The 27,914-nt window shown below is 41.3% G+C and overlaps 1 protein-coding gene and 1 long non-coding RNA gene across 2 annotated transcripts in view; one reads left to right on the forward strand and one right to left on the reverse strand.

Annotated features, from left to right (window-relative positions):
- Positions 1 to 1,851: 1,851 nt before the first annotated feature.
- On the forward strand, positions 1,852 to 3,238 carry LOC144530266 (uncharacterized). Its single transcript, XR_013503092.1, has 3 exons — positions 1,852 to 1,911; positions 2,000 to 2,065; positions 2,836 to 3,238. It is a non-coding gene; the product is annotated as an uncharacterized LOC144530266 (long non-coding RNA).
- Positions 3,239 to 10,661: 7,423 nt separating this feature from the next.
- The window catches only part of doc2a (double C2-like domains, alpha), a 110,314-nt gene continuing 93,061 nt past the window's right edge, over positions 10,662 to 27,914 (reverse strand). Inside the window, exons 7-10 of the mRNA XM_078269740.1 lie at positions 24,750 to 24,949; positions 16,258 to 16,339; positions 14,253 to 14,349; positions 10,662 to 10,798 (exon numbers count right to left, since the gene is read on the reverse strand). Of these exons, the coding sequence (XP_078125866.1) occupies positions 10,662 to 10,798; positions 14,253 to 14,349; positions 16,258 to 16,339; positions 24,750 to 24,949 (516 nt within the window). The remainder of the gene's footprint in view (positions 10,799 to 14,252; positions 14,350 to 16,257; positions 16,340 to 24,749; positions 24,950 to 27,914) is intronic.

Below are 27,914 nucleotides of genomic sequence, written 5' to 3' on the forward strand. Positions count from 1 at the left end.
CCAATGAAAAGGGAACTCCCTGCTGAGTTCAACGATACCTCACACAAGACTCTACGTCATACAGTTCATTAGCTGTGAAAAGGTGCGTGGCTAAATTATACTGGGTGGGTCAAACCATCACCAATTAAAAAGGAACTCTCTTCTGAGTTCAATGATACCTCACACAATACTCTAACTTAGATGGGTCAGCATTTATGAAAGTGGGCGTGGCTTAAACATAGGGGACGGGCCAAACCATCACCAATGAAGAAGGAAGTCTCTGCTGAGTTCAATGATACCTCGCACAAGACTCTACCTTAAACGGTTCAAATGTTATGAAATGGGGCGTGGCCCATTGAAATAGGGCGTGGCCCCAGCCTCTGGCTCGTCGCTGGGCCAGTCCTGCTCAGAGACCCCGCTGTGAGCTGGAGGTCTCTCAGACCGCTCTCGTAAATAAGAGGCTTTTATTTCGCCGTTGACGATTCGTTTGTTTAAATATCACAACACATGTCCATCATAACATTAACGGGAACCTGTGGTTAACTGTCTTTTCGGCGTTAAACTCCACAAGCGTATCCTGCGGCTTGCCGGCCGTCACACACACACACAGTCACACACACACACACACACACACACACACACACACATGTCCACAGCGCAGCAGGCAGAGGTGGGGTCTGTTCTGAGTATAATAAAGCCCCATCTGTGTTGAGCAAAACATTACGTGAATTACTACGAGAATGGCCGGAATGCTGCTTTGTTGTTGTTGTATGTGGCGCTAAGGTCTAGTGACGATGCTATATCACTCCCTTACCCCTCTTACCAGTCCCTATGGCCACTTGGCCAGTGGGAATGCAAATGGAAAAAAGATTTTGGGGGAGAGTACTTCTTAGAACTGCTTAGAAGTGTACTTTTCCTCTAAAAAGTACAAGTACTATCCGGTCGGAAAGCACCTATAGTTCTCATCCCTTACAGGCTGAATCTATCCTGTCAGATAGTTCTCATCCCTTACCGGCTGAATCTATCCTGTCACATAGTGACCTAGTGAGCTTGTTTGTTTGTTTGTAAGTTTATTTGATTAGGACAATGCACATTAATCAACATTTCTGTAAATGCGCCAGTGTTAGCCAGCCAGGCTAACACTGGCACCAATCACATAGTTCTCATCCCTTTACAGGCTGAATATATCCTGTCAGATAGTTCTCATCCCTTACAGGCTGAAGTTCAGATGTTGCCATCTGCATCACACTTTAAACTCCCAAAACTCAGAACCAACAGAATACTCTTTTGTACCTGCAGCCATTCTACTTCTTAATTCTATAAAGAACCATAGATAACTTATTTACTTACTATTTATTGAATGTTTACTGTTTTTTATTGTTTTTAACTATGCCTGCAAGGTAGGCAATCTCTGTATTGTGTGTGTGATTGTGGGACAATAAAGTAACCTGAACTTGAACTTGAACTTGAATTACAGAGCTTTGATTTTCAGAGATATATGTACGAGTGCTCCATGAGAACAGCCTGATCTTGTAAGGAAAATACACACATTGGTAAAAAGTTAAATATATACTCACTGCGGGTTACACAGGGTGAACTCAGAGCACTTATTCTCAATCTCAATGGTGCACTCGGTAAGTGAAAGTTAAATCATTTTCCACTATTTTCTCCCATAGCTTTTACCAACTACTTTTGACCACATTTTAATAACTTGGAAAACAAAAGGAATGTCTCAAAATAAAATAAAATAATATATGGGTGCCATTATTGTTAACTTTGATGGGCTTGTAAATAAGCCAATGGGTGAACTTGGGTCCGTGAGCTGACCAATCAGCTATCAACTAGGCTACGTTAGATCGCCAGATTTACGTCCCCTCACGTCCCTTTAAGCGCTGCATTGGAACGTCGTATAAGGCTGCTGTTATTCACTCGGTAAGAGAAAAAGAACAGCATTTAGTGAATTAAATCAATTCTACATACTATATACTATCTAATACCTGCTATGCCTTGTTGTGAATAGAACGAAAGAGCTGTGCCTGAATCCACTGTCGTCACAGAGTTAAAGGCAGTGAATCCCATTAAAATGGTGAGTCATTCCTTAGCACTAGGCCTTGAGTTCGCTAGCATCGATGCTAATCGGTGCTAATCATGGATATATTAAGAGAATGGTGCTAATAGTGCAAAGCTAACGGATTAGCTAAGGTGCTGTATTAATATGCTAATAGGGTAATTAGCCACAAAAGGCTAGTGGAGTACTGTGTATTGCCTGTGAAAAGGCTAATGATTCTATCTATTGGTTATGGAAAGTAATGTTGCTTTTCAACACTATTGCTAGCTGTGGGTATTTTGTTGAATGAATGTTAGTACAAATTGTCAGTTTAATTGTTTAACTGGAGTTTATGGAGAAGTAACTCAAAGAGGCTAATTTTACTGTTTACTGTTACCGGTGCAGGGAGGGACAAATAAGCATGCATGTCTTAATGCCTCTAGATTGCAACACTGTAGCTTAAGTTATGGGAAAATAATACAATTTGAGAGATTTTTACCTGCATTTATGCAATTCGATTAAGAATAGTGTTAATGTTACTAAGGTAGGTTCCATAAAACTTGAATTAGAAATGTATTTTTTGTATAAAGGTTACCTATTAATATAAATGTTCTTTTGATACCTGAAAGGGATTTATATACTTTTGATACTTAAGAGAAGAAAAGAACGGTTGTACAACTGAATAGAGATTTAGATATTTCAATATGGGTTAACTGAAATATCACCTCATTTTATTTTCATTGTAGCCTAAGCAATTGATTTTTATTACTGAATAGTAATTGAGAGAACTGATTTGGCCTTATCTACAGGTGGAGGAGGTGGAGATTTGAGAAGCGCTATGCACGGGAGGACCGGTCCAGAGAGGGATATTGGATCACATTGACTCTTCAGATCCCAGAGTCTTCCAGGGTTTAGAGATTCCCAGTTCAGTTGGCTGGGTGGTGAGCTACAGGATCGAGACTCTGATCTTATACAGATTGCCCTGGATTCCTTCTTCATGGTGGTAGGACAAGCAGAAACCAAACTCATATGGGCCCCAACGTTGAACATCTCTGAACTCTTGTCATCAAAGAACAATTGAGCTCATAGAACTGAAAAGGGTTTCTGTTATGTGCGCACTTTATTATTTTAGTTGTTATTTTTCATACCTGTGTTTTATCTGTATATGTGTATGCCATGTTTCTGTGTATATTAATACAAACTTTATCCTGGTTTCCTAGTTTATTTATTGATGTAATTCTCTGGCTCTTAACAATCTCGTTTTCTTCTGGTTCTGGTCCAAATTCACACTTATATCAAATAAATAACACTACTACGAGCTATTTCATGAATGTACATTCTTACTACATTGTAATAAGGTTTACAAATACAGTTTTTACTTGTGTTTCTGTTGTATCTGCTAGCCTTTGCAACTCATTTATAAATGCTTTGTAAAGCATAGCAAGTCCTCACTTTAGATGAACCTTTTACGTTCCTGAGTACCTAGTTGATAATGGTTAAATTATTTCATTTACAAATGGTTAATGCATCATTTTGGAATTATTAAAAACATCAACTGATAAACATTTTACATGAGCTTACTTACTATAGACCAAGCATTTACTAACTGTATTTACTAATGCTTTACTGATTAGAATGAATGTAGGAACTATGATTTACAAATGATAAACAAATAAATTACTAATAGTTTGTAGATTGTTTTATAAAGGGAAAATTATTTAATTTACCAATATTTTTTGCAATACTTAGAAAGTGTCAAACCTTTATTTATAAACATAATTATTGAGAGCTTTATTTACTATGAACAAACCATTTGAGTGTGTATACAAATACTTAATTTAAGAGAATTAACATAGGAGCAATGCTTTACAAATGATGAACAAAGCATTTAGTAATAGTTTGCAACTGGTTTATAATGGGAAAATTATTTCATTTACAAATGGTTGTTTCATTATTTATTAAGTATAAATCATGTACTTACAAACATTTTTCAATATAGGCTTATTTACTATGAACAAACCACGTATAACTATGTGAACAAATTCTTTACTGATGATGAATTATGTATGAACAATACATTAATAATGATGAACAAACCATTAACTAATAGGCTTGTTTACTATGAATAAACCAATTTTAACTGTGTGAACAAATACTTTACTCATGATGAACTATGTATGAACAATTAATAAGTAATAATGAACAAACCATTAACAAGTAGTTAACTAACGCTTAATAAATGATGAATTATGGATAGTTATTATAAAGTGCTACCGAGGTTTCTGAGGACGACAGACAGACAGAGAGACAGACAGACAGACAGACAGACTCCTTTAGCGTCGAGACTCTTTGATGCTCTGGGTCGGGACGTACTGACTGACATGCGGTACAGAACGGGACAGTAAGGTTTAGGAAAAGACCCCGGTCTCCGGGGGAAAGTCCTGTGTTTTTTTCACCCATGCACCCCCCCCAACCAACCTCCTTACACGGCATTTCGGTCATTCATACTACTCTCTACTGTTGTCTCTCTACATACTACTCTCTACCGTTGTCTCTCTACATACTACTCTCTACATACTACTCTCTACTGTTGTCTCTCTACATACTACTCTCTACTGTTGTCTCTCTACATACTACTCTCTACCGTTGTCTCTCTACATACTACTCTCTACTGTATACTACTAACTAACAATTCCCAACCCCAGGAAGGAGCCGAGAAGAGTCAGATTGGGAAGAGCACGTGAACAGATCAATAAAGGAGAGCCTATAGGCTTGGTGGAGAAATAGAGGAAGGAAAGGAGCCCAAGGCTACTTGAGGAGAGACCACATGATGACCACAAGAATCAAAGTCTCCCAGAAGATCTAAATGTGTTTTAACTTGCTGTATTATCTGCTGGCTCGGAAATGCCACTGAGTCACAGAAAAAGAAAAAACAGTTACAACTTCCAGCAAGTTACTTGGGAGAACACTACCGAGCATTGAACACATTTACAAAGACAGACTGGTGAGAAAGGCCAATAACATTGTATGTGACTTTACATCTCTCACTTTCGACATTTTTGTCACTTTTTTGTCACTTTTTCTGACATTTTTTGTCACTTTTTCTGACGTTTTTTTTTACACTGGCAGCAGAAGCAGCTGCTAAAAAAGTTGGGAAGAACTGAACCTGACTCAGGTCAGCAGCCAGTGGGTTCAAAACAACTCTGCAGCCATTGGCTCGAGGAGAAAAGCACAAAAACAAGCTGAGGTGTTAAAAGTAACACACTCTGCTGCACTCTGGGAAATATCTGTGTATTAACAGTTGCATGTCTGTATATTTGAACAGAAATTGTCCGTAGAATGTGCTCCACAGTTGTATTTCTGTTTATTTACGTTTCAAATTGCATCATGGGACCTTTGTCTGTGCTCGGACAACTAACGTAGCTGTTGATAACGCCATTATCGTAAATAAATAACCAGATTAGTGAGAGTCTAAAGCCCCCAAAAAAGTGTCTGAAGCAGGGGTGTTGTAACAATAGGTGATGGTTTCCTGGAACAATTTCAAATATTGTTGTTCACATTATAACCTACTTACTTACTAGGCTACCTACTTACTTACTTACCTACTTAGTTACTAGGCTACCTACTTACTTACTTACATACTTACTAGGCTACCTACTTACTTACTTACTTACTTACTTATAGGCTACCTGCTTACTTACTTACTTACCTACTTACTTACTAGGCTACTTACTTACTTACTAGGTTACCTACTTACTTACTTACTTACCAGGCTACCTACTTACTTACTTACTTACTTACTAGGCTACCTACCTACTTACTTATGTACTTGCCTACTTACTTACTTACTTACCTACATACTTACTAGGCTAACTACTTACTTACCTACTTACTTACTAGGCTACCTACTTACTTACTAGGATACCTACTTACTTACTCAATTACTTACTTACTTACTAGGCTACCTAATTACTTACTTACCTACTTACTTACTTACCTACTTACATACTTACCTACTAACCTACTTATCTACTAACCTACTTACCTACTTACTAACTAGGCTACCTACTTATTACTTACTTACTTACTTACTAGGATACCTACTTACTTACGTACTTACTTACTAGGCTACCTACTTACTTACTTACTCAATTACTTACTTACTTACTAGGCTACCTACTTATTTACTTAGTTACTTACTTACTTATTTAGTCACGGCATAGTCTCGCTTTGCCCAACCTTTCTCCACAGCACTGTGGAGGGAGGTCTGACTAGTCCACACAGCATTCCCACAACCCTGGGAAACGTATATTATCGCTACGTATCTAGGCTTCCAGAGTTAGGTTTACTCGTGCATTTGAATCTACAGAGAAAGCCCGCCAGACTTAAAGGTACGGATGAAAGGCCTACCTATGTCCTCGACTGGCGACACTTATTTCTCCATCTTTTGGACCAGTCCAATCCTTGGTGCGGTGTCAGACAGCATCGACACGTTGATATATCATTTGTAGACATCCAAGACGCGGACATAACATTAACACAACTTGACTGGGAAACATCATGACAAATCAGAAACATATCCTCTTCTCACTGACTCTTTTGGTGCATCTCAACGCCCTAAAATGGCCTCCTTGTGTCCTCCACTTTCCTCCCTTCCTCGCGTCTTAGTCCCTCCCACCGAGGAGGCCCGGGAGAGATGCGAGGAAATCATCGGAGGAGAGAGGAACCGAGGATATGTTTTATAGGGATGAGACATCCTTTCCTCTGAAGCATCACATGAATTTGTCAGCTGTTTGGGTGGAGTTAGCAACTCCTTCAGCTGCATGGCTTCCACGAAGCCTGCTCCCTGTATCCTCGCCTATAGCACCTTGATGATCCCTCCTCGATGATCCCTCCTCTGTGATCCCTCCTCGGGGCAGAAATTAGAGCTTTGAGTTGGTCTTCACCGAGAAAGGACAGAACAACTTCCGGTTCAGCTGAGGACCGAGGAGTTGATGAGATTAGATAAGGACCATGAGATGCAGCTTCAGTCTCTCCGTCCGAGTCCCCGCTGTGTCTGCTTCACGATTGGGTTATAAGAATCGTCAGTTAAGTCACCTTTGCATGGGAAAATTGAGTCTAATTCGAGAAAAAACGGAATTACACGAACATCCACATAGGTGTAAGTTATTCTGGCTGATCAGACCTCTGCTCAGACTAAAGGTGGGCCGGAGCTTTGATGGGACTTTTCTTCTTCTTCTTCTTCTTCTGGCTTACCGGCAGACTAGAAGCCTTGCGGCATATTGCTGCCTCTCGAAAGTATTGTCAAATTCAGTGTAGTAGTCCTGTAGCAGAGATAAAATCCATGACGGCTTCCACTATCTCAAATTGATATTCAGTGGGATTTAGTAAGGATCTCAATGTTATGTTCTGTATTCCCATGTGACATAGCACAGATAACAACTGTTCTCTTTCATTTTTGTATTGAAGACAATCCAAAGGTACATGATGAACAGATTGTTTCTGTTTGCAGGTTTCACAAAGTCCATCCTCATGCTTGCCCATCTTCGCTAGAGCCCATGCAAGTCCACAATGCCTGAGTCTCAGCCTTGTCATTATTACGCAGTGTCTTCTTTCTTTGCCCAAATAGCACTGCTCTGCCTGTACCCTATTTTGAATTGAAAAATAATGATGACCCCTTTTTTTCCATTTCCCACTGCCTTTGCCACACTGCTGTAACATTTTTCTTAATGACAGATCGGCATTCAGATATCCCAACACATACCCTTAAATCAATGTCTCTTTTCAATGCCATTTTAGCTGCCTTATCTGCTGTCTCATTCCCATCTACCCCAACATGGGCAGGCACTCACAGAAATCCCACTAATCCTCCAGCCTTCTCAATCTTATACAACAGAGCCATTTGATGGGACTATTGGGTCAAAAATCTTTTCTACCAATAAGAATGGTAAAGGTGTCCCTAACAGGTGCAAGTAAGCTAAGAGACTCCAATCAGGAGATGCCAATCAGTCAGTCTAAACACACCCACACAACCCTGGGAAAATGTCTAATCAGCCAGATTAACTGAAAACACCTGTGTGGGTCTTCAGAGACTTTAAGTAAAAGATCTGAGGACTTTTTCCATCATTGCCTCCTAATAGAAACTAGAAATTCAGTAATACAGTTATACAGCCATCGGTTAGTATTAACAGTGTGATGTGCAGCTCTTTTGTACAGTTATTACGATTCAGATGGCTGATGACTGTTTGCAGAGCAGTCAGTCTGTGTATTTCATGTTGTGAAGCTGCAGCTGTAGTACTCTGTACTATCTGCAGGGGGCAGCAGTTATCCACACTGTGAAAACCAAACAAACCAAACCCACTCTTCTCTCTGTCAGTGTTGCATTCCAAACTTTATTGTTGCATCGTACATAAAACACCTGATAGAAATGTAAGAACACCTGTAAAGCACAAGATCCGTGTAAACAACAGTTCAACGATATTGTATAGAAAGCACATTCATACGTTCGGTCGTGCATACAAAGAAGAACGATAACACCGTGAACCTGAATGTCTCATCGGGTCTCAACACGTTGACTTAGAAAACAGGCAGCAGAGTATAGAGATATAAAGAAGTATATCAACATATTGCATCATGCAACACCAAGGAAGAACCACTATTATAGTCTTGTTGAGGAGTGCGATAGAATGATCCGTGCATTACAGACCAGAGAAAGACCATGAAGGAAACTCAGGGTTTGTCCGATATGGAAGCTGTTAAAGGCCCATATTTTTATCTTTTTGTTTCCCCAAATCAAAAATCTATGGAGTCCCTAAAGCAATAGTGTCAAACTCAATTCCACAAAGGGCCATGCTGGAAAATAAGAATCACATCCAGGGCCAGACATGTTTAGGTTATTCACATGCTATTATTTCATGGTAAAAGTCAAGCATCTTTTATTGTATTATTGCATGTCTCATATAATCTTCTTACAGCTTGGTCGACATAAAGACCCAAAAAAGTCAGCAAAAGAAGTAACTTAGCCATCAAAGAAAAAACAACAAAGACATTGCGGAAAAAAACGTCGTAAAAAGGGCCAAAAAACATTGGAAAAAGTGGCAAAAAAGGTCGGAAAAAAACATTGAAAAAAGCTACAAAAACTATTTGGGCCAAAGTATTGTGAACCTAACTTGATATGCAGGCCGGATTCGGCCCACGGGCCATGAGTTTGACACGTGTTCTAAAGGGACCGGGGGAATTTTATTAACACTCCTGTTGTCCTTGGGTCAAAGTCAAGGTCAATAACGTGGATGGTTCCATACAACTATTACTCTTCACAAGTAAAATAAATGATCAGTTCACTATTTTCATTGAATTTGTTTTTTTTATTCAATTCTATAGCTTTTGAAAAAAAAATGTGACAAAAATGTCGGAAAAAGCTTCAAAAACGCAGGTCAAAAATCGACAAAAACATCGGAAAAAGTGACCAAAAACTTGGAAAAAAGTGACAACAACGTCGGGAAAAGTGTGAGTGTGTCAAAAAAAGACAACAAAAATGTTGAAAAGTTTGAATTTAAAATTTTGACCCAGAAAACAAAAAAGTTGCATGGGTGACGGGAAGACAACACAAGGGTTAACACTCCTGTTGTCCTTGGGTCAAAGTCAAGGTCAATAACGTGGATGGTTCCATACAACTATTACTCTTCACAAGTAAAATAAATGATCAGTTCACTATTTTCATTGAATTTGTTTTTTTTATTCAATTCTATAGCTTTTGAAAAAAAAATGTATTCATCTTTCTGAAAACGCAACCAAATGTACCTGACAGTGTGATCAACACACTTAAAGATGAAAGGTAACTCTTGACCGATATCATGCTATGAATGTGAAATATCAAGTTCAGCCACATAAAGTTAGCAGCACTTCATTCGCATTACGCACTTGGCACAGAACGTGATGTAACTCCGTTTGTTTCTTAAAGTAAAAAAAGAGGTTCACTTTTTATTATCAAATGGGACATGAAGTATAAGAAATGTAAGAAGGCAGGTTGGGGGTTGGGGTGGGTCAAACAAACACAGGACTTTCACCCAGACTGTGGGTTCATGTCCCGTTAGAAAAGAAAGGGAAACAGAGAATAAGTAACGTCTGATTTGAACCCAAACCTCCATCTTTTTATCAACTTAACTCCGTAGTTTTGGTGTGTACACCTAACCAAACTACCAAACGACGTGTTTAAAACCACAACCTTTTCAAGCGGGTCTAACGGGGTCATGACACTATTTAAATTAGAAATTCTGTATCAATAAGACAAATCTGTATCTTGTAGAAACAAAACATGCAATTTCATTTCAAGTACGAGTCGGACGTGTACAGCTGTGGTTTAATCTCTGTTGGAGTGTATCTTCTGTCTGATATGTGTGTTGTAGTTTGGTGCTAATGTTGTAATGACAGTGTTCTTCAGGATGACTCAGCGATCACTAATGAAGGCACACCAGCAGCACCGCGCTGCTCCGGCTTCACCCAGCTCTCCAGCCGGGATTATTAAAACACAGTTACTGCAGATTTCCTGCGGTAAAGTGGCGTCCGTCCCTTAAAGAGAATCCCTGTGGCCGCCGACCGTCTGCAGGAAGCTGCCCGCCTGACCGCTCACTGACGTTCAGTCGTGGCTGAGGCTTCGGGGCAGCTCATTGGTCAGGATGTGCCACTGCTCCACCCTGCGACCCTTGTTCTTCAGACAGTCCATCCAGTGACGGAGGGCGTCGCCCTGGGAGTGACAGCTCAGACACACACCGCCTGAACAAGGAACAAACAGGAATCAGAATTAGAAAAGGTGTTATTGCCACAATAAGTACACTTATGTGGAATTTGCCTTGGTGAAAGGTGCATACATAAACAAACAAACATATTACATATTAATATAATACAGTCATGACCGAAAGAACGAGATCCAGGGTACAAGCGAACAAACACGGGTTTCCATAGGAGGGTGGCTGGCGTCTCCCTTAGAGATAGGGTGAGAAGCTCAGTCATCTGTGAGGACCTTGGAGTAGAGGCGCTGCTCCTTTGCATTGAAAGGAGTCAGTTGAGATGGTTTGGGCATCTGGTAAGGGAGGTGTTCCAGGCACGTTCAGCTGGGAGGAGGCCTAGGGGAAGTCCCAGGAATAGGTGGAGGCACGTCCAGCTGGGAGGAGGCTTCAGGGAAGACCTAGGACTAGGAGGAGGGACGTCCAGCTGGGAGGAGGCCTCGGGGAAGACCCAGGACTAGGTGGAGGGACATCCAGCTGGGATTAGGCCTCAGGGAAGGCCCAGGACTAGGTGGAGGGATGTCCAGTTGGGAGGAGGCCTCTGGGAAGAGCCAGGACTAGGTGGACGTATTATATCTCCAACCTGGCCCGGGAACGCCTCAGGATCCCCCGAGGCGTTGGGGGGAGTAACCGGAGCTGGTTACTGTGGCTTGGGAAAGGGAAGTTTGGGGTCCCCTGCTGGAGGTGCTGCCCCGTGACCTGACCCCGGATAAGCGGACAAAGATGAATGGATGGATAGAGAAAAACAAATACAGAAAAACAAATATATACATACAAAATAACTGTTAGGCAAAAGAGGCTGAATGGGTTGAGGGCACAATGTGCAAATAATATACAGGTGCTGGTCATATAATTAGAATAGCATGAAAAAGTTGATTTATTTCAGTAATTCCATTCAAAAAGTGAAATTTGTATATTATATTCATTCATCACACACAGAGGGTTATATTTCAAATGTTTATTTCTTTTAATGAAAATGCCAAATTCAGTATCTCCGAAAATTAGAATATTACTTAAGACCAATACAAAAAAGGATTTTTAGAAATGTTGGCCAACTGAAAAGTATGAATATGAAAAGTATGAGCATGTACAGCACTCAATACTTAGTTGGGGCTCCTTTTGCCTGAATTACTGCAGCAATGCGGCGTGGCATGGAGTCGATCAGTCTGTGGCACTGCTCAGGTGTTATCAGAGCCCAGGTTGCTCTGATAGTGGCCTTCAGCATTGTTGGGTCTGGCGCATCGCATCATCCTCTTCACAATACCGCATAGATTTTCTATAGGGTTAAGGTCAGACGAGTTTGCTGGCCAATTAAGAACAGGGATACCATGGTCCTTAAACCAGGTACTGGTAGCTTTGGCACTGTGTGCAGGTGCCAAGTCCTGTTGGAAAATGAAATCTGCATCTCCATAAAGTTTTTTCTACCACATCTTTTCCTTCCCTTCGCCTCTCTATTAATGTGCTTGGACACAGAGCTCTGTGAACAGCCAGCCTCTTTAGCAATGACCTTTTGTGTCTTGCCCTCCTTGTGCAAGGTGTCAATGGTCGTCTTTTGGACAGCTGTCAAGTCAGCAGTCTTCTCCATGATTGTGTAGCCTACAGAACTAGACTGAGAGACCATTTAAAGGCCTTTGTAGGTGTTTTGAGTTAATTAGCTGATTAGAGTGTGGCACCAGGTGTCTTCAATATTGAACCATGTCACAATATTCAAATTTTCTGAGATACTGAATTTGGGGTTTTCATCAGTTGTCAGTTATAATCATCAAAATTAAAAGAAATAAACACCTGAAATATATCAGTCTGTGTGGAATGAATGTATACATTATACAAGTTTCACTTTTTGAATGGAATTACTGAAATAAATCAACTTTTTCATGATATTCTAATTATATGACCAGCACCTGTACACTCACCTAAAGGATTATTCGGAACACCTGTTCAATTTCTCGTTAATGCAATTAATCTAATCAACCAATCACATGACAGCTGCTACACTGCATTTAGGGGTGTGGTCCTGGTCAGGACAATCTCCTGAACTCCAAACTGAATGTCAGAATGGGAAAGAAAGGTGATCTAAGCAACTTTGAGCGTGGCATGGTTATTGTTGCCAGACGGGCTGGTCTGAGTATTTCACAATCTGCTCAGTTACTGGGATTTTCACGCACAACCATTTCTAAGGTTTATAAAGAATGGTCTGAAAAAGGAAAAACATCCAGTATGCGAAAGTCCTGTGGGCGAAAATGCCTTGTTGATGCTAGAGGTCAGAGGAGAATGGTCCGAGTGATTCAAGCTGATAGAAGATCAACTTTGACTCAAATAATCACTCGTTACAACCGAGGTATGCAGCAAAGCATTTGTGAATCTACAACACACACAATCTTGAGGCAGATGGATTCCTAATAATCCTTTAGGTGAGTGTATACAGTGGCACTCATAAGTTTATGAACTCATGCTAAAGTTGACTAAAAAGAGGAATAAAAAAAATCATCTTTTGGAAATTGATCTTAATGCCTTAATTAAAAAAATGAGGAAAAATCCAACCTTTAAGGACACCGATTTTCTTTGTGAATGAATAATGTAACGTAAATAAATAAATGTTCTTCCTTAAAATACAAGCGGCATAAGTACTTCCCTATGTTATACCCTTCACCATACCATGGTTTTATTTCAGTAAGCCTAATAGCTGGTTTGATTTGCATTGAGAGATGATTTTATGGAAAGTACCCCATGCCAATCTCTAGTGATGATGTGGGGCTATTTTAATTAAAAGGCCAAGGGAACTTTATCAGGATGCATAGTATCCTGGATCCATGAAATAACTGGCCTTTAAAAATAAAAATCTGCCTGCCTCTATGGGAATTTAACATACTTATATTAACATACATATTACTTATGCCCCCTGTATTTTAAGGAAGAACATTTATTTATTTACGATACATTATTCATTCACAAAGAAAACAGGTATCCTTAAAGGTTGGAGTTTTCCTCATATTTTTTAATTAAGGCATTAAGATCCATTTCCAAAAGATGATTTTTTTATTCCTCTTCTTAGTCAACTTTAGCATGGGTTCATAAACTCATATGATTTAGTTAGTCTTATGATTCATGTCCACAGTGGTGATGAAATATCAGCAACCACAAGTGCTCTTTGTTTTCAGTATTAACACAATAGTAAACAGAAAGTGTGTAATTATTAAAAACAGAGGAGTAATACAGATGGCGAGAGCTTTCACTGAACAGCTTTGCCGACACTATCAGGCAGCATGTGCTAGATTCTGAATCAGACGATGGCTTTCTTTCCTCTGATTATTTCCTCAGACTTATCTATAAAACACAGAGACTTTGACACTCTTACAGGGCGGCCACACGGTTCAGAGATTCTGCGTTCAAAGGGAAGCTCAGCGAGAGAGTCAGCGATCCAAACGAACCCCTCGGCGTCTCACCTATGAAGTCGTTGGAGCGTCCCAGGTCGTAATCCCACACCGTCACCTCCAGAGTCTTGTTGGCGAGCTCCGACAGGGAAATCTCGTAGAAGAACTCCTGCAGCAATCAAACACAGGCAGAGACACAGATTTAAAAAACAGAATACAGGTCTACGAGGGTCAGCATTCAAAACAAACATGTTGTTTTGTTTGGTTTCATTTGGCGGATATTCAAGTAGAAGTCTGGGGATTTTATATATTTTTCGGTTACACTTTACTTGAAGGTATCTACATAAGAGTGACACGACACTGTCATGAACGTGTCATAAACGTTTATAAACAAGTCATAAACGTTTATGACATAACGCTTCTGTCAGTAAGTGTAATTTGTTTTTTGTCATGACAAGTTAGGGTTATGGTTAGGGTTATGGTTAGGGTTCATGTGTCATGGCTGTGCCATGTATTCATGACAGTCTCATGTCACTCTTAAGTAGATACCTTCAAGTAAAGTGTTACCTATTTTTCTAGTGTTCTAGTGTCAAAGCCTGATACACCAATTCCACCGTTTAAATAAACACTTTTGTGATTACTGATTCTGATTCTCTTCTTTAGTTGTTTATGGCCAGACTCACATAGTTTTGGTTCGATCTTTAGCACTTAAAGGTGCTGTAGGTAGTATTGTGAAGATCCAGGACAGGACAGGAAAGGAAAGATTTGAACATCGGCAACTTCTCAGTCCCTCCCCCCTTTCTGCTAAAGGCCAAAACTGTCTCTTCAGCCCCTCCCCCCACAAGGGAGAATGAATGCGTGTGCATGAGCAGTGATTGACACGCAGTTAGACAACCCCCCTGGCCCTGATTGGTGCATTTGAACAGGGAGCGTTGGATTTTTGCAACTCACACTACAGGCTGTAGGTGGTGCCAGAGGAGCTGGGAATTTTTTTTTTTATTACCTGCTTCATGTAGTTCTACTCGAACATGGGTCAGTTTCAGAAAATATGACAAAGTTTGTTTTATAAGTCTTACCTACTGCATCTTTAATTATTGTGAATATAATTAATTTACCGTGACTAATATTTGACCTCTATTTAACCCTTGTGTTGTCTTCCTTTGGATCATGTAATTGTCGTCCTCCCGGGCCAAAACTAAAAAAATCAACACTTTTTCTGATGTTTTTGTCCCTTTTTTCAACACTTTTGATGCTTTTGTCAATGTTTTTGGCGCTTTTGTTGTTGCTGTTTTACACTTCTTTTCACTACCATGTATAAACACCACTAACACCAACTTATTACTAGTTTTACACTTATTTTTGGAATTCATGCTCAATAAACCTCATTTATAGGAAATGATACCTAATTCTTGAGTTAAAAAAGCAGAAATTATGAATTATTTATATTAAAGGAAGATAATCACAGAAGGGTCAACGTTCAGTTGGGATACTGTTTCGAAACGTTTCAATTTCTTTTTCAAACGCTAAACAAAACACCCCAAATTCAATGAAATTAGAGATCTGATCTTTTGTTGTACTTGCGAAGCGCGTTGTATGGAATCATCCATGTTATTTTTGGTTAATTAAACTTAGCTAGTTAAAAAGAAACCCATATTTCTGATATAGACATCAACAGACAACACAAGGGTTAAGCATTCATTCGTTAGTGGTCTGACTATATTTTTGTATTATTATTTCAAGTGTTAGTTGTTGGCACTTGACCCTAAACACGTTCATAGCAACTTAAATGAAAAGGGGGGGTACAGAAAACATGTATGATAATAAAGAGGCATTGTTTTCTTCATAGGCTGTGTATTTATCTTATATATTACCTGGGTCACATGACAGTGATATATAATAAAATGATGTATCCTGGAATTCATTCAAAACTAAACAAAAGTTATAATAATATTTGAATATATTTGACTGAAAGAGACAATTATCTTGTTAATTGCAATTATGTCTGAGACACTTAATTGCACAGCAAGATTTGGAATTGTTCCAGCTCTAGCGGGGGGTACGTGCAGCTGGTTCTTACCTCATTGAATTCGGGGTTCAGGGTCTTTTTCCTCACGGCCGTTTTGTGTTTGGATTTCTTCAGTATGTCAGGCTTCAGGTATCTGACGGCCGAATGAGAAGAAAAGAAAGTGTGTTTTAATTTGGATTAACCGTTTGAACTCAGCAATGGAAAAGGCCAGCCAGTGCCTAGTCTCACTCTGCCAGACCTTCCTCCAAAGCACGCCGGAGGAAGGTCTGGCTAGTCCACACAGCATTCCTGGATTGGAGAAAAACGTGCTCTGGTTTATTGGTGTTTCTTTAAACCAGAGCAAAGGGGTCCAAAAGTATTTTTGGACATTTACGTGATACTCCTCCAGAAATCTATATTTTTAGAGTTGAATGTTACCCTGTGAAGGCCTGAAAGATAGGTAGTTAAAACTTCCGCATGAAATTTGGACAGCGTGCCTACTATTTGGTGCACTTCCCAATAACACTTGCTTAAGTGTGTGTGAGAAAATATGGTTGAGTAAAGGCCATTGTCACCACAGGTATATTAGTTGATATCATTAGTAACAGCTGTGATAATCTCTCATTGCCAGACCTTACTCCACGGCGCTGTGGAGGAAGGTCTGACTAGTCCACACAACATTCCTGGATGGGAGAAAAACATTAAGGAACTTGTTTTGGTGGAACGTGTACGTTCAAAAGTTGTTTTAGTCATGCAACAGAAAACTCAGATTGGACAGATAGTCTAGCTAGCTGTGTGGATTTACCCTGCAGAGATCTGAGGAGCAGTTAACTGTAGTCCTCATAAATCCACCGGAGGTCAGAACGCCAACACAAAGGAAGCCCAAGGCAACGGATATCCGGCCTAAATGAGTGAAATCCGGCAGATTTTACAGCGGCGACAGAGCAATCCCGGAAGTGGAACGTCGAGGATATAGACTAGCCAGTTTTAGCCATATTTTGATCAAAATATGTCTAAATGTAGAACCATGAACTAAATATTTCTGTGAAGTTATTTGAACTTCACTGTGTACGTAAATCTTTAAGTGTTTGAGCCTGTGACTTGCAGATGTTTTACTTAAATAAAAAGCTTAATATTTGCGTCAAGTCTCGCCCTGAGCTTTAATTATAAAGCCATTAATAAGAGGAGACACAACAATGTGGAATTATATGAGTGGAAATGATGCAGTGTGCTTAATTAAAGGATTGTTTGAGGGCACGGGGCTCTCTGAGGGATTATCTTCATCCTGCCGCCTGATCAAATCGTGTTAATCCTCATTAATGAAACAGTAGTTAATAATTAATCAGTTTTACAACAATGCAGCACAAACAGACACACACTCAGAGGGCAGCATGGGGAAGCTCCGCACATCTTCAGCTTCATCAGCGGCCCAAACTAAATGGATGTGTGAGACCCCACACATAACGACATGTAATGACAGAAATAACAGTTTTGTTTCTTCAGTGTGTGGAGAGCAACGATTTGGACAGAACAGCACACCACACACTAACAAATCACATTAATAAACCACCATCCCAAATCTCAAAACCTGCTCTCTGTATCCAAGCTCGTAGCATCTCGAAGATCCATCCTCTGTCCTCTATCCTCCATCCTCGCTGCTCCATCCTCTATTCTATCCTCCATCCTCCAAACTCCTTCCTCTATTCTATCCTCCATCCTCCATCCTCCATCCTCTATCCTCGCTCCACAATCCTCCATTCTCCATCCTCCATCATCTATTCTAGCCTCCATTCTCCATCCTCTATCCTCCATTCTCCATCCTCCCTCCTCCATCCTCTATCTTCTATCTTCTATCCTCTATCCTCTCTCCTTCATCCTCCATCCTCACTCCTCACTTCTCCATCCTCCCTCCTCTTTCTTCTATCCTCCATCCTCCATCCTCTATCTTCTATCCTCCATCCTCTATCCTCACTCCTCCATACTCCATTCTCCATTCTCCATCCTCCGTCATCTATTTTATCCTCCATTCTCCATCCTCTATCCTCCATACTCCCTGCTCCATCCTGCATCCTTACTCCTCGCTTCTCCATCCTCCCTCCTCTTTCTTCTATCCTCCATCCTCTATTCTCCATCCTCACTCCTTGCTCCTCCATCCACTATCTTCTATCTTCAATCCTCTATCCTCCATCCTCACTCCTCGCTTCTCTATCCTCCATCCTCTTTCTTCTATCCTCTATCCTCCATTATCCATCCTCAATACTCTATCCTCGCTCCTCCATTCTCCATAATCTATTCTATCCTCCATTCTCCATCCTCCCTCCTCCATCCTCTATCCTCTAGCTTCTATCCTCTATCCTCCATCCTCCATCCTCCATTCTCCATCCTCCATCATCTATTCTATCCTCCATTCTCCATCCTCCATTCTCCATGCTCCATCATCTATTCTATCCTCCATTCTCCATCCTCCATTCTCCATCCTCCATCCTCTATCCTCCATCCTCCATCCTTCCTCCTCCATCCTCACTTCTCCATCCTCCCTCCTCTTTCTTCTATCCTCTATCCTCCATCCTCTATCCTCGCTTCTCCATCCTCCATCCTCTTTCTTCTCTCCTCTATCCTCCATCCTCCATCCTCTATCCTCACTCCTCCATCCTCCATCCACCATCATCTATTCTATCCTCCCAGGGCTCCAGACTGCGACCAAAATTTGAGACTGAATTATTATTATTTTTTTTTTTAAAGATGATTTTTTTGGGGGCTTTTCCCTTTTTTTGAAAGTGGATAGACATGAAAGGGGGAGAGAGATGGGTGATGACACGCAGCAAAGGTCAGCAGGTCGGATTCAAATCCTGCTCCACTGTAGGACTAAGCCAACATGGGGCGAATGCTCTAACTGGGTGAGCTAGAGGCTGCCCCGTGCGACTGAATTTTACATCCAGTGCGACCAGTAAATTTGCCCCCTTTTTTACACGTTAAACGTCAAAATTTCAGTACCTCAGAGCGCGTAAGCTCAAGCTTATCTCTCCTCTCTGAAAATTGACAGAGAGGGGAGCTTTGACACTAACACACACACTCACACACACACGCATAGCTGCGGACGGTGCAAACTACTTCGGCTCTGCAGTTTTGTTGAAGTCACAGTGAGTTACGGAAATGCCGATAAAGTGGTTTCAAGTGTGGTTACAGTTTTTCAAAACTTCACGCGTTTGCTGCAATATGATATTAATGGAGAGCCGAAAGCGGTCGCGGTGCTGTTGACGTTACACTTCCTAAGCAGGCACAACAGTGGTTTCTGTGCCCTGTTGACTGACTGACAGGATGCGGTTGTAAGGCAAGGCAACTTTATTTCTACAGCACCTTTCAGCAACAAGGCAATTCAAAGTGCTTTACATGAAACATTAAAGAGCAATTAAAAACGGTCATGAAAATAAAATGAAGGAAAGAATATACAAATACAAGAATAAAAGTTACAGTGAGTAAGAAATTAATAATTATTCAATTTAATAGGTTAGGGATGGGTTTGGGAGGAGGAGGATTTTGTTTAATTAATATAATAACATAATGTTCTAAGTACATAGGATAAATAGGTTTGACAATAATTTTTACAACTGAAATAATTGTTTTGTAATTATAGAGGGAAAGTACCAAAAAAAAAGGTACCATTGGGTAACGGAACCGAATTTCAGGTATCGGTACCAATATTGGTTCAGTGGTAGCCTAAACAATGCATGTTTAATTTTAAGTTGAATTCATTGTAATTGTAGACTAGAGCTGGTATATATATATATATGTATATATATATGTATGTATATATGTATATATATATGTATGTATATATATATGTATATATATATATATGTATATATATATATATATATGTATATAAATATATATATATATATATATATATATATATATATATTGTTTTTCATGACAACGATGGTGCTGTCAGTTAACCTTCTATGTTGCATCTTCAAAAGTGACACTGAATTTGAAACAGCACATTGTATTTATTAGTAATACAGTGGAAATTAGTAGAAATTTGAATATTTGGTTAGCATGTTGATTTAAGGTGTATGCCCCCTCCTCCATCCTTCATTCTCTATCCTCCATCATCTATTCTATCCTCCAGCCTCCATTCTCAATCCTCCATCCTCCCTCCTCCATCCTCTATCCTCTATCCTCCCTCCTCTATCTTCTATCCTCCATCCTCTATCCTCCATCCTCTATCCTCCATCCTACATCCTCTATCCTCCATCATCCATCCTCTGTCCTCGCTCCTCCATTCTCCATCCTCCATCATCTATTCTATCCTCCATCCTCTATCCTCGCTCCTCCATTCTCCATCCTCTAACCTCCATCCTCCATTCTCCATCCTCCATCCATCTTCTATCCTCTATCCTCCATCCTCCCTCCTCCATCCTCCATCCTCACTCCTCCATCCTCCATCCTCTATTCTCCATCCTCCATTCTCCATCCTCACTCCTTGTTCCTCCATCCTCCATCTTCTATCATCTTTCCTCGCTCCTCCATCCTCTATTCTCCATCCTCCATCCTAAGTCCTCCATCCTCCATCCTCACCCCTTGCTCCTCCATTCTCCATCCTCTATCTTCTATCCTCCATCCTCCCTCCATCCTCTATCCTCTATCTTCTATCCTCTATCCTCCATCCTCCCTCCTCCATCCTCCATCCTCTATTCTCCATCCTCCATTCTCCATCCTCACTCCTTGTTCCTCCATCCTCTATCTTCTATCCTCTTTCCTCGCTCCTCCATCCTCTATTCTCCATCCTCCATCCTAACTCCTCCATCCTCCATCCTCACCCCTTGCTCCTCCATTCTCCATCCTCTATCCTCCATCCTCCCTCCTCCATCCTCCGTCCTCACTCCTCGCTCCTCCATTCTCTATTCTCCATCCACCATTCTCCATCCTCACTCCTTGTTCCTCCATCCTCTATCTTCTATACTCTATCCTCGCTCCTCCATCCTGTATTCTCCATCCTCCATCCTAACTCCTTCATCCTCCATCCTCACTCCTTGCTCCTCTATCCTCCATCCCTATCCTCCATCCTCTATCCTCACTCATCCATCCTCCATTCTCCATTCTCCATCCTCCATCATCTATTCTATCCTCCATCCTCTATCCTCGCTCCTCCATTCTCCATCCTGCATCCTGCCTCCTCTATTCTCTATCTTCTATCCTCCCTCCTCCATCCTCACTCTTCGCTCCTCCATCTTCCATCCTCTATTCTCCATCCTCCATCCCCCATCCTCACTCCTTGTTCCTCCATCCTCTATCCTCTATACTCCATTCTCCATCCTCTATCCTCGCTCCTCCATCCTCCATCCTCACTCCTCCATCCTCCATCATCTATTCTCCATCCTCACTCCTTGTTCCTCCATCCTCCATCCTCTATCTTCTATCCTCTTTCCTCGCTCCTCCATCCTCTATTCTCCATCCTCCATCCTAACTCCTCCATCCTCACTACTTGCTCCTCCATTCTCCATCCTCTATCTTCTATCCTCCATCCTCCCTCCATCCTCTATCCTCGCTCCTCCATTCTCCATCCTCTATCCTCCATCCTCCCTCCTCTCTCCTCTTTCTTCTATCCTTCATCCTCCATTCTCCCTCCTCCATCCTTTATCCTCCATCCTCCCTCCTCTATCTTCTATACTCTATCCTCCATCCTCCCTCCTCCATCCTCCATCCTCTATTCTCCCTTCTCCATCCTCCATCCTCACTCCTCCATCCTCCCTCCTCCATCCTCCATCCTCTATTCTCCCTTCTCAATCCTCCATCCTCACTCCTCCATCCTCTATTATCCATCCTCCATTCTCCATCCTCACTCCTTGTTCCTCCATCCTCCATTGTCTATCCTCTATCCTCGCTCCTCCATCCTCTATTCTCCATCCTCCATCCTAACTCCACCATCCTCACTCCTTGCTCCTCCATCCTTTATCTTCTATGCTCTATCCTCCATCCTCTATCCTCACTCCTCCATCCTCCACCCTTACTCCTTGCTCCTCCATCCTCTATTTTCTATCCTCTATGCTCCATCCTCTATCCTCGTTCCTCCATCCTCGTTCCTCCATCCTCTATCCTTGCTCCTCCATCCTCCATCTTCTATCCTCTATCCTCCATCCTCTATCCTCGTTCCTCCATCCTCTATCCTCGCTCCTCCATCCTTCATTCTCCATCCTCTATTGTATCCTCTATCCTCGCTCCGAGGTATCATACAGAGGTATCATGAACTACACTACACAAACAATGATAATAATAGATAATAAAGAAGACTATCTGACATCTTTAGTTACTTTACAGATTACAGCTTACACAAGTTTATTTAGACTTTAACAAGACAATCAAACTATCTCATAAAAGCCAGACTCATTTCACATGTTCACATAGGCCTAATTTACAGGGGGGATGGGGAGGGGGGTTACAGCCCCCACAAAAACCTTTGATAATTTAATTTACATAAATAAAGCCATTTGCATCATAAATTGTTGCGGAATGAATGTGTGTTTGAGGCTCAAAATTTCAATTTGGCATAAAGGTATCATAAACTATAAAACACTAGACAAAAAATGACACAAAACACAAAAAATTACCAAAGCCAGACTGATGAGAGAGGAGGAGGTGGACGACACTGACTGGACTTTCAGAGAGATTATCGGCCGTTTTTTTAAAGCGTTGTATTGGCTGAAGTCGAGCCGTGACACAGCGTGCTGAGACTCTGGTCTTTGCAGGGATTTCTAAAACTGGCTGTGAGTTAACTCGACCCCTCAGCTGTCAGTCGCTTTCTCCTTCTGGCTCACGCTCAGTTTGCATTCACACGGCGTGCGACAGAGGAAAAAAAAAAAAATGCTGTTCAAAGCCAGCATCCCTCGAGGAAACAGAAAGCAAAGAGAAAGCATGAAATCTTAAATCACATGCAGAGTTTGAGGCACTTGCACTTTACTTGCGTGTTTTCTTTTCATGCAACTTTCTACTTCACTACATTTATCTGTAGTTTTAGCTTTACTTTACAGTTTCAAGGGCTCATATATTAGCATGCTAAAATGCTATCTTTTGTGTGGATTACATAATTTGTGCTCTCAATTTGATGACATTTTGATAGTGTTTATTTACATGGAGTCTGGTGGGTTTGGTGATGGTGATTTCTGTTTCTTAATCTTTAACAAAAAGGCCTATCTCTGTAGGGATCCTTTCCATAATGTTGTCAGACACTCAGGGCCCTATTTTAACGATCTAAGCGCATGGTGTAAAGCGCATGGCATGAAGCGCATGGCGCATTTGCGTTTAGGGTGTGTCCAAATCCACTTTTGCTAGTTTGACACTGGAAAAAAGGGTCTGTGCGCTGGGCCCATGGTTCAAAAGGGATGTACTTAGTGTCTTCATTAATTCATAGGTGTGCAAGATAGGGGCCTTAGAATAATAATCTGAGTCTGTCAGCGGCAAAAACAGAACTTTTAGTGGACGTAGTGGACATTAATGTAACATTGCAAGCTTGTTTCTCTTGCCTAATACTGGACCAGTTTCAAAGATCATTGTTCCCATCAGTCACTCAGACACAAAAACATGGGAAAGAGGAGAGTCCAGATTGAAAAAAAAAGCAGGTTACCCTTTAAACCAGAGGTTCTTAAACGTATAATTTAAAGGTCCGCATCTGATTTTGATTCCAGATCAGAGGTCCAGATCGATTGGGGATAACAAGTAACATTAAATCAACTCACTTATAACTTTTAAAAGCAACATCTATTCTTTGTTCTTTGTTTTCCTACTTAACATTTGTACTGATTTACCTCCCTGATTTACGGTACCTTTTTGTCATGCTTCATGTAGTAAAAGTACAGCAGTATATTCTCATCTTCATCAAGGAAAACTGACGTTTTTGTTACTGTTTTGTTGTCGATGTTTTTGCCGTTTTCCACCCTTTTTTGTGGAAAATTTTGTTGTTTTTTTTCCGGACGTTGTTTTTGACGATTTTTGTGTTTACATTCAACATAACTAACAAATTAGTGGTCCATAGACAATGTATTTTAAAATAGAAAATGTTACACTTCATAAGATATTGTATTCATAACACAAGGTATGGGCCATGTCTGGATAGACTTGCTGTGTGGTCTGGATGCGGACCTTGGTCCGCACTTTGAGAAGCCCTGCGTTAAACGGTCATGTAAATCCTGATTTATGCTTCTGTGTTAAATCTACGCCATGGCTATGTACGTAGGTACGTGGAGATACCGGCCCGACGCCGTAGCCTGTCGTGCAACTCTTGAAAAATGTAACGACACGTCACGGTGACGTACGTCGCCCGGTTGTGGTTTGGTAGCGTTGCATTTCCCCAGACTCATTTCCTGGTTATTCTTCTCCATAAACAACATGAAATCAAGGAGAGGGTTAACTTTTCCTGCTACTGTTTTCCCACCATGGTCAGAAAACACAGGGGAGATACTTTTTTTCTCTCACTATGACTCTACAGTCACTACTTGCTCCGAAGATAATCACTGTCACTCTCTTACTCGCTAGGCTACAAGGAAAGCAAACGATGATGTTCTTACATTTTGACATAGGGGTCGGAGAAGCCATTGACGTCCATGGCGGCCAGGTGGGCGCATCGCTTCACGCCGACACAGAGACCCCCGCTGCGACGCCCTTCACCTCCTCCGTCTTTCTCCTCTCCACCGAGCGGAGGCAGAAACTGCAGCGAGAGCAGCAGACGCCCTCTCTCCTCCAGGCTGTGCAGCTGCTCATTCTCCCACTGCAGACAAAGGCAGAACAATCACATTAATCTGGTCAGATTAGATTAGTTGGATTAGATCAGTTGAACAGACATGGAGAGTCATAGAGAGTCTTAGATCGCCATAGAGAGATGTAGAGAGACATAGATAGTCGTAAAGACGTAGAGAGATGTAGAGAGACGTAGAGAGTTGTAGAGAGATATAGGGAGATGTAGAAAGACGTAGGGAGTCATAGAGAGATGTAGGGAGTCGTAGAGAGACATAGGAAGTCGTAGAAAGATTTAGGGAGTCATAGAGAGACGTAGGGAAATGTAGCGAGTCATAGAGAGATGTAGGGAGTCGTAGAGAGACCTAGGGAGATGTAGAGGGTCGTAGAGAGACACAGAGAGACATAGGGAGTCACAGAGAGATGTAGGGAGACGTAGGGAGTCGTAAAGAGTCATAGAGAGACGTAGGAAGATGTAGAGAGACGTCAGGTGTCAGAGGGAGTCACAGGGAGTCAGAGGGAGTCGTAGGGAGACATAGGGAGTCGTGGGGAGACATAGGGAGTCGTAGAGAGTCGTAGAAAGACGTAAGGAGATGTAGAGAGACGTAGAGAGTCATAGAGAGTCGTAGAGAGATGTAGTTAGAGTCCAACTTTACACACTGATATCTTCTGATCTAATTGGCAGTTTTACTTAGGGAGATGTAGAGAGCCGTAGAGAGTCGTAGAGAGATGTAGGGAGTCGTCCTGATCTAATTGGCAGATTTACTTCATTCATTCTACTAATTAATTTCAGAATAAAACCAAGTTTCAGAGTTTCAAAACAAATAGTTGGATGAACCCTCTAATGAACCCCTGCAGAAAGCAAGCTGCTGGTTATAATACGAAAGGTTAAAAGCCTTTGAAACTCCAGAACACAGAATAATAAAACATCTAAACCAGGGTTTTGTGTATATTAGGCTGCTATTCAGATGCATTTTCACATGTTTTGGGCTGTTTTTTTAAAGACTAGTGATGAGAGCAGGGTGTGATTGCCTGTGGTGCTTTCAGCTGATTTTTCTTCAGGCAATTTATTTGAAAAACTTCCAACATTTCACATTCAGTCATCATCAGTGACACGACTCCAAGCCCACGACGTGCAGTTTGTTCCTATGAGGATTCATGGTTTGTGTGTAGATGTTTCGATATTTGTTGTCAGATTCTTCAGACTCTCTTTCTCTCTGTGGAATAAGGCCTTTCAATATTTATAGTCATTTACAAAAGCAGATTTTTAAGGACTTTGAATGTATGTATGTATCTTGAATTTATTACTGTCAGCAGCACATTGACTGCTGACAGTAAAAAAATGTATGAATGTATAAGAGCGTGAAGATCCTCGTAGGGAGGAGGTCGGGGGGGATGTTTGGCTCCTAAAACACAGGGTTTTCAAGAGGGGGAGCAGAGTTCATGTCCCGGAAGAAGTTAAGGAGAAAACACAAGACTTTCACCCAGGAAACAGGTGTTCATGTCCTGGGAGTGTTTTAATCCACAACCTTAAATTGAATTAATTACATTTTTTGTAATCTTAACTAGTCGTTTTGGTTGGGTCTAAACATAACTGCTGTCGCTGCATGATGCTCAGTTTTTGTCGGCTGAACTCAACTGTAACGGCCTCTGATGCGACGTACCCTTAAGGTGCTCTGTACCCGACTCACAGTCACCTTTCCTCGGCTAAATTTAACTGTAAAGACCGCTAAACTTAACCGTCTAATTTTGTAGGATATCATACGAACCAGTTTGCAGGAGCCACATATTGTATGTTGTTTATGGTGTCATTTATATTATTTATTAAATATTATATTGTGCACTTATATTGTAGGTGGTGGGCGTGTTCATCGCGGTTTGAGCGGAAGTGATAACATATTTAGTTTGCTTCACCTGTTCACCTGGATTTTTTGGGCTTTGACAGAGAGGGAGTTAGCCTGGGAGCAAACACTTTCTGTTGACCGCCGCGCTAACGCACTTATTTCGACTCACAAAGTAACTTTACATATGGTAACTGCAGTGCTAGTTGTATTTTACCTGTGGAGGAATAAATCATTGCAATACAATCTTGAGTGCGTCGCAGTGTGTTTATGCAGCTCTCAGTGTTTAGTCTCTCGTGGCAGCACTTTGTTGGACTGCTTACAGCCACAACACTGTTCATGAGAATGCGTTGTATCGTTACAGTCCCACAAGCGATGAAGCATTGAATATTATAACTGCTAATTCATAAAAAAGAGTGCTGCCGATCCATTCGTTCCTGCGTAACCTGTGAGGATAGTAAGTGTCAGCCATGAGGGGATGGTGTAATATCAGCTTCATCCAAGAATAGACCTGCAGTTTGTGGGAGTCGAGTCTTCTGAGTGCCTATACTGACTATAATCCCATTTCCTACTTTGATTTCATCCCAAAACGTTCCCACAAAGACGAGATAACGACACGCACACACACATCTCCCCGATGGTGTACATTAAAACGTATCCCGCTGCTGCAGATCTTTTATCTGATCTCTGCGGTCGTGACACAGCAGAGGGTGGGAAGATCGATGCTTTAATCCGCCGCCTCTGTCTTCCTGTCTCCTCCGCCGTGGTCCGTTACGAGCACAGGTTACCACCTTTGATCAACTCCTTCTCCTTCACGCTCTGAACATTCTCTACGCTTCCCTAGAGACACAAACGCTGTAGTTGTGATCCGTTTGAACAAAAGAAAAAATGTGGAGATGTTAGTTAAGTGCTTCCTACAAAGTCAGCTGGCGTTCGGCTCCAGCTTCCCTGCGTCCTTCACAATAAAGCTGCAGCTAAGAAAAGAAAAGAAAAAGGTCAGAAAATAAGCAGGTCGATGTCGGACTGAGCACAGCTTGGCAGGGTTTCTCCCTCCGCCCACGTCTGATTGGATGGAGAGGAACTCTAGGTGAACCCTGCGTGCACTGGAGGATATTTCAGCTCAGCTTACAAAGTCAACATCTCTCTCTGAAGGAAATG

The sequence above is a fragment of the Sander vitreus genome, chromosome 15 (assembly GCF_031162955.1).
Source record: "Sander vitreus isolate 19-12246 chromosome 15, sanVit1, whole genome shotgun sequence".
NCBI classification, from domain to species: Eukaryota; Metazoa; Chordata; class Actinopteri; order Perciformes; family Percidae; genus Sander; species Sander vitreus.